The 7,706-nt window shown below is 41.1% G+C and overlaps 1 protein-coding gene across 1 annotated transcript; it reads left to right on the top strand.

Annotated features, from left to right (window-relative positions):
- The first annotated feature begins 4,717 nt into the window (after positions 1–4,717).
- Positions 4,718–7,481, top strand: LOC106577567 (homeobox protein HMX1). The gene is made up of 2 exons (XM_014155713.2): positions 4,718–5,411; positions 6,175–7,481. Exons 1-2 carry the CDS (start codon positions 5,132–5,134, stop codon positions 6,774–6,776), a joined length of 882 nt encoding a protein of 293 aa, XP_014011188.1. The 5' UTR covers positions 4,718–5,131; the 3' UTR covers positions 6,777–7,481.
- The last annotated feature ends 225 nt before the right edge of the window (positions 7,482–7,706 follow it).

The raw sequence follows: 7,706 nt of genomic DNA, 5'->3' as shown, positions 1-7,706 counted from the left end.
GCGCTGTTGCGCCTTCACCACGCTGTCTGTGTGAAGGGACCATTTCAGGTTGTCAGTGATATGCTCGTCAAGGAACTTTAAGCTTTTGCCCCTTTCCACTGCGGCCCTGTCGATATGGGTGCATGCTCTCTCTGTGGTCTCCCGTAGTCAACGATCAGCTCCTTCACTTTGTTGACGTTAAGGGAGAGGTTATTTTCCTGGCACCAATCCGCCTGAGCTCCCACCTCCCTGTAGGTTGTCTCATCATTGTTTTTAATCAGGCCTACCACTGTCGTATCGTCAGCAAACTTGATAATTGAGTTGGAGAAGTGCGTGTGGCCACACAGTAATGGGTGAACAGGGTATACAGAAAGGGGCTGAGCACGCACCCTTGTGGGGCCCCCGTGTTGAGGATCAGCGTGTTGAGGATCAGCACAGGCATGGGGTTCAGACCCAGCCCTGAGCTTGGCGATGAGCTTGGAGGGCACTATGGTGTTGTAGGCTGAGCTTAGTCATTTAAAAACATTCTCACATAGGTATTTCTCTTGTCCATATGGGATAGGGCAGTGTGCAGTGCAATGGCGATTGTGTCATCCCTGGATCTGTTAGGGCGATATGCGCATTGTAGTGGGTCTAGAGTGTCGGTTAAGTGATATGGTCCTTAAGTAGCCTTGTAAAGCACTTTAGGATGACAGAAGCGAGTGCTACGCGGCGTTAGTCATTTTTCAGTTGCCTTCGCTTTCTTGGGTACAGAATCCATTGTTGACATCTTGAAGCAAGTGGGGACAACAGACTGGAATTTGGAGAGATTGAATATGTCTGTACACACTGCCATGTAGGACCCCCTTCACTCTCAAACTGTAGTGTGTGTGTGTGTGTGTGTGTGTGTGTGTGTGTGTGTGTGTGTGTGTGTGTGTGTGTGTGTGTGTGTGTGTGTGTGTGTGTGTGTGTGTGTGTGTGTGTGTGTGTGTGTGTGTGTGTGTGTACTTGTATGTGTCTGCATGTGGGCCTGAGTGCCTGTGTGTGTGGGCCTGTGTGCCTGTGTTTGTTTTGTGTACCAGGGGTCATATATAATATTATGCCATAGTCATATCAGTGAGATTGATCATCCGATGGTCATATCCAGGAGTGTAGAAGGATTAACGAGTGTAAAGGCTCTATTCAATCTGTATCGCTGAAGTTCAGCGACACAGCATGATTGCAATGTTCCTGTGTTAGCGGAGACCGCATTCACAGTAAACGCTGCGTATGTCAGCTCAATCCGAAATGATCTTTAAATGTATTTTGCGCAATCTGTAACGCTTCAACGATACAGATTGAATAGAGCAAATCTCTCTGAAGGCTGGAGTTCCTGTCCTCTTGTATTCTTCTAAGGATTCAACATGTCTCTGGTCATGTCTACACTTGACACTTTCATGCAACTTCTGCTATCAGAATACGAAGATCACATTGAAAAGGCGGTTCTAGATGCACAAAAGTTGCTTTGTGGCCTGACTGTGTTCAGATCTGGCTGACCACTTCAGGAGGTGGTTGTGTGCGGATTTCTACTCAGACTGGAGACAATCAGGCTACTGAAAGTGCATGCAGTGGGCAATGTCATCAGCACTCCGACAAGTCTGCAGAATACTTGTGTTTTGGAACCGAGGCACCATTTCATTATAACGTTGGAGGAAATACGTTCCTAGCGTGTGAGGAATTTGTTTGCTGGCCTCATAAATGCTAGCCAGCTAGCTAATATTTAGCGTTTGGCTAGTTATGCTAACCCGTTTGCAATCCCTTTAGCGTCGCTTGCTAGATTGCTGTCTAGCTACAGAGGTTAGCCTGCTAGTTAGCTACAGTAGTTAGCTACTGCCATCAGTTGTCGTTGTGTTATTATCATATTTGGTCTATTCCACCGTATGTAGAATGCATACTGGCATTTGAATATAGCGCGGGGAAAGTAAATCCGGACACACTGGGGACACGGTAGACACATTTAAATGTAGGTGTAGATGCATGACACGTTCAGAATTCCATGATCAGAAATGTATGATCAGAATACTAAAGCTGCATGAACTGTCAAGTCTAGACACGGCCTGTGACTCATGATAATCAAGCGATGTTTCATTGTTAAATTTTTTGGGGGTGCGTTGTATAGTTTGAAAACATCATGATTTCAAATGTATTTTAAAATAATATTGTATTTTGGGTCACAGATGCAATGTAAGTACAATGCGGTACACACTGCAGCAGAGTTCAACTGTTATACTTTGTGGCTTGCACAATTTAAAGGATATGTAAACTGAAATCTAAAGCAATATTTCTAGATTGAGGCAAGATGTATCCACAATTATTAGAATTTGTGCACAAACCTAATGCATGTAAAATCCAATCTTTTATTACACAAACTGCAAATGAACATCACTGTTGTAAGTAAAAACGTGTGCATGCATGCCTGGCTAGGTTTTAGTGCCACAGCCAATGTATTTTTCACCTGTGTTTTTCTCTCAGTAGTGTTTTTCAATGGGTGTCTTTAAGGTGAAGACACCGTATAAGGTTATAGTTTAGTTATTTTCATGCTGCATAATTAATAGATGCAAGCGAAAGGCTATGCAGCCCTAGTTACACATTCTTACGTAGTCTTTTACAGGATAACCAACACAAGACTCTTTGGCATCATGCAAAGAGCTGCAGAGCCTGACATATGATATAGGCATAGGCCATAGGGGCCTTGCTATAGAGGTGAGTCACATGTTCATCAGTGGGTAAAATGCACAATTAGTCACATCATATGTTTATCATGAGATAATTATGAAACATTTGTGATGTCTGAAGGGTTATCACAGTTCATATCACAATTAAAAACAAATGGACATATTAGTCAATTAAACTAAAATAGGTTCATCCTACAAAGCACAGGAAATAAAAGAGATTACGTTTTCAGAATTAGGTGGACATAGCTTGGTGGTCGAGCAACAATCCTAAAATCAACCAAAAAACTTTGCTGAGACATCCATATGAAGTCAATCTAAAATAACATATTGTGAAAACTTTTAATCTAGTCATTTAAATTGAAGTTTAAATTCATATTTTGTCTATCTATTGTAACTGATGAGAGAAATGATCGTGTTGGGGATTTCTGATTTGTTATCTGAGTGTTTTTTTTTCTTCAATGAATCAATTAACACTTGATATCCATTTTAGTGACTCTTCAAATTACTGACCCTATGGGCTATTAATCAACTTGAATATACATGGATTTATAATAATAATCATATTTTATATTTCTGTGATTACTTTAACACACCACACCAGTCCTAGTGCATGGTCTGGTGTCCAAAATACAAAATAAACACCACAAATGTCTGTCTATTTGGGTAACGCCCAATTTTCTACGACGTAAATGTGATTTTAACCCAACATTTATCACGATAAAGATTCTAAAAGCAAAAATGGAATAGTAATTCACCCTATTTAAGCTCAATACTGAAACCTATAACATTCAATAAACATTTTGAATATTAATGATGGCTTAGTTTTACGAAATTGGGTTGAAGGCACTCGGTAAACTGTTTTGGGATTGTTTGACGTTTTACTGGTCAGGTTTAGAGCGTAATGTGCAATTGGAAATAAAATTAAAAGTTAGATGAAATAGCTAAGTTTATGAAAAAATGTAATTATAAAAATAATAATAATAATAATAATAAAAGCCTAATAATAATCATCATCAGCGTAATTGTCATAATCATCACCCTAATATACAAAACTCTCTTAAGCTGCATGGCATTGCTTGCCTGAAACCATTCAATGAAAATGAACACATATGAAATTAATACACTACACAATACAATACACTTCACAATACAATACACTACACAATGCACAACTTATATTTGAATTTCAGGCCCAATAAGACAATATTTCACACGCTGTTTTGCACAACATCTGTTCGTTTATTATATTAAAATGCCAATATTGGAAACCACTTCAATTTACCCTGTTATAAAAATGTATTTAATATTGGGTAGTTTGGCTAAACAATACAATACATAACAGCGATATCATTATTTGAATTAGATATCTTGGGACACTTTTTGGGCACTAAAGTAACTTTCAAAAGTAGGCCAAAGAAAAAACAAACATGTTGACTAAACTTAGTATTAATGTAATAAGCCTTTTAAATATAGAGGTAAACTAGGCCCAGATCAATAGCTATATGCTGCTTAACAAGACAATTATCGGTCATAACACACAGACACACTCCAACACACACATCATTTTTTTGTCGTTCTATTGTTTGTATATCGTTGTATTTTAAATGTGTGTGACTGTCTTTGCCTATCAACGTCAGTGTTTGTGTTTTTGTGGACCCCAGGAAGAGTAGCTGCTGCTTCTGCAAAAAACGAATGGGTATCCAAATGAACAAATAAATAAATAATGACAAATACTGAAAAATGAATTCCTGCTAAATCGAAATGCTATACCCTGGACTGTCTATACGCGTTAGAGAAGGGTTACATGTTTAGCTAAACTGCATTGATTGTGAAATTGATAGTCTATTGATATTCTATGAATTCCACGTGTCCATCCTCCTATCAATTGGAATAGTCATTGCACGTGAAAGAATGCATGCATGCAAATATAAATGGTATAATAAATGTAGAGCGTGCATAGACAAAAGTAACCAATAGGAGGTACTGTGTCATTCTCCAAGAAGCCATCTCTTCTACCATGCATCCCAGCCCGGGGACACAGCCGTATCTCTGCTTTGATTTGTTCCCTAATTGACCTAAATAAAGCATCTGAGAGACGGGGTCCCGTCCAACCCCTCACTGCAGACTATCACACAGTGTATAGTAGGGGGCTCAAAGCGAGTAATTCTCTTATTTTTCTGGAGTAATCTTGCTCGCTGCCTCCACTGTCCAATCGCAAGAGGCAATTTTTTGCTGCGCGTGGATCTCGCGCCATGTAATTTACAGTAGTATATCTACGGATTCTCTCACATTCTCGCGCTCTATCCCGAACTCTCATGGATAGCTCGACGGACTTCGAGAGAAAGATTAGGTAAAACTAAGACAAAGCAAAAGAGACACCCAAGAATGTCTAAACAGCACGTAAATATTTTGTAAGTAATTTATTTATCGGCGACTAGGCGCTTTGAAGACGACAAAATATGCTTGTTAAGGCACCGGAGTCTCAACATCATGGTCCAACGTCAAGAAGCTCATCATTTTCCATTGAGAATTTACTTCGGTCTACTACCGGGACTACAGACAGGCTGTCTACGACCGACGATGTGGGGGATTGTAAGGAAACTGGACTCTCTTACAACCAAGTCGCTGTCATTGAGAGCCGCTGCAACCAAGTGGAGCGTGAAGTGTCTTACTTTGGATTAAACGCCCAACGCCACTGGTGTGGGACATCACCAAACAAAGCTTGCAGTGATTTACAGAGTAGGTCTTAGTGTCACTTTTGTTAATTGTCCCAAATGTCTATCTATGTAGTCTATGTATGGAAGCGACATAACGGGTAGCCATACACAACTGTAGGTTGGGTAGCTTGTTTACTAGCTAATATCCTACATTCTTCTTAGGCAGATCCGCTCTCACGATAAGGAGCGTTTGAGGATAGGCTACGCATTTCCTCAGACAAAAACAACGTGAAAGAGCTGCTATCGACAATGCTTTGAGGTTTATGTGCGTAATAGCCTATTAGCTTATATTCTTCTTTCCAATGACAATACACAATGCATGCCATGCCAGTAAAAATGGACAACACTGCATTGCATGTGGCATGCATAGCCCATATATCCTGCAACAAACCATAACCGCACTAGTGTATTCGCTCTTACCCCCTGCGTAAAACTTCTCCATTCGGTTCCTCTTTAAACGGGGTATGGCACGCCACTTCGATACATTTCAAACGTAACACTGATTGGAAATTAACCTCATACACCATAATTATGCTTATCATACAATTGCAAGGCTGTGTTTCATTACGTGTTTAATTACAAGCTAAGAGCTCATTATTCTATGTTTTGCTAGGCGATAGGATGGCCTGCCCGCAGCACTTTAAAAATCGACTACCGTCGAAAACTGCAATCACTTATCAGTGCTGCCATTAGGGTTGATATCATGATTGCGAGATACATGCACTTATTGATCCCTATTGGCCGGTGCGTAAAATGTAGCTCATGACGCTCCTCGTTCATTTCAGGTCCGCAGTGCCACTCCAGCAACTCCGATGATGCCGGAGACTCTCTAAAAACCAGCAACCGAGATTCTCCCGCTCTACCGGAGCCGGTGGAAGACAACGACCAACCGGACGAGAGGGCAGAGGGAAGTCTGACAGACGACAAGGATGACGAAACAGGGTCTTCCTGCTTCGCCCGGGAAGACAGTGAAACACCTGATACGAAAGCAGCTTGCAAGAAGAAGACCCGCACCGTGTTCAGCCGGAGTCAGGTTTTCCAGCTGGAGTCCACCTTCGACATGAAACGCTACCTGAGCAGCACTGAGCGGGCGGCGTTAGCCGCCTCTCTACAGCTCACCGAGACGCAGGTCAAGATTTGGTTCCAGAACCGCAGGAACAAGTGGAAGAGACAGCTAGCTGCCGACATTGAGGCCACGAGCATCTCGTATTCGGCTCAAAGGATTGTCAGGGTCCCTATTCTGTACCACGAGAACGCAGCATCTGGGACACTGAGCGCAAACCTGGCACAGGTGTCGCCACCCTTCTCGAGTACTGTGAATTATCCCGTCTCCCAGTTCACCCACCCCATGTCTTTTATAAGATCACAAATCACAGGCCTTGTGTGAGACACACATTGTTGGTGTATTATATGGAACTAACGTATTGGACATGGTAGAGCAGCGTTTACCAAACTCGGTCCTGGGGACCCCAAGGGGTGTACGTTTAGATTTTTGCCCTAGTACTACACAGATGATCCAAATAATCAAAGCTTGATGATTAGTTGATTACTTGAATCCGTTATGTAGTGCTAGGGCAAAAACCAAAACGTGCGCCCATTGGGCTCCCGAGGTTTCCGAGTTTGGATTCATTGCAGACGGTGACTTTATTGCAAATCACCAAAATCACAGCCACATTCATAAAGCAACAACACTTTGACCAACCTGTTTAGCCTATAGGCCCCGACTTCTCTATTTTAATATGCAAGTTGAAATTGCCATGTATTTTCTTGATTTGAGGGTGTACAAAAAGGTGAATCCCTCAAGCCAGACACTATTCTACATTTGGGAATTTTAACTTAAGCACATATCATTAGATTTATATAATTATTTACATGGACAATGGATGGAATATTGTCAAGGGTTAGTCAACCAGTTTGTGTGTTTGTATTATTTTTAAATGACAAAATTTGTAACCTGTAGATAGACTTTTTACGAGCATGGAGTTATGGGGACTGTATTATTTTACATTTCTTAGGCTATTTAAAGTGGGTTTCATATGACATTTTGTACACGAGTTTGTCCGATCAATGTAAATAAAATGTATGAAGTGCACACCACGTTTGATGTTTATTGTGTTAATTAAAAGGCCTGCTTTGTATTATCATCATTAGCACGAATTGTTGTTATGTTGAAAGTCAGTCTCAGTAAGGCTCTATCTGACTAGTGGCTAGGCCTCGGCCTACGGCCATCGAAAATAACACTGAAAGCCTAATCCAACCGGAGCAATAAGCATTTTCCCTTTCAAAATTCATAAACATTCACCAGGATATTTTCACG

This window comes from Salmo salar, chromosome ssa18 (genome assembly GCF_905237065.1).
Source record: "Salmo salar chromosome ssa18, Ssal_v3.1, whole genome shotgun sequence".
Taxonomy (NCBI): domain Eukaryota; kingdom Metazoa; phylum Chordata; class Actinopteri; order Salmoniformes; family Salmonidae; genus Salmo; species Salmo salar.
Note: the sequence above shows the minus strand (reverse complement) of the source record. Positions and strands in the feature narration are given on the sequence as shown.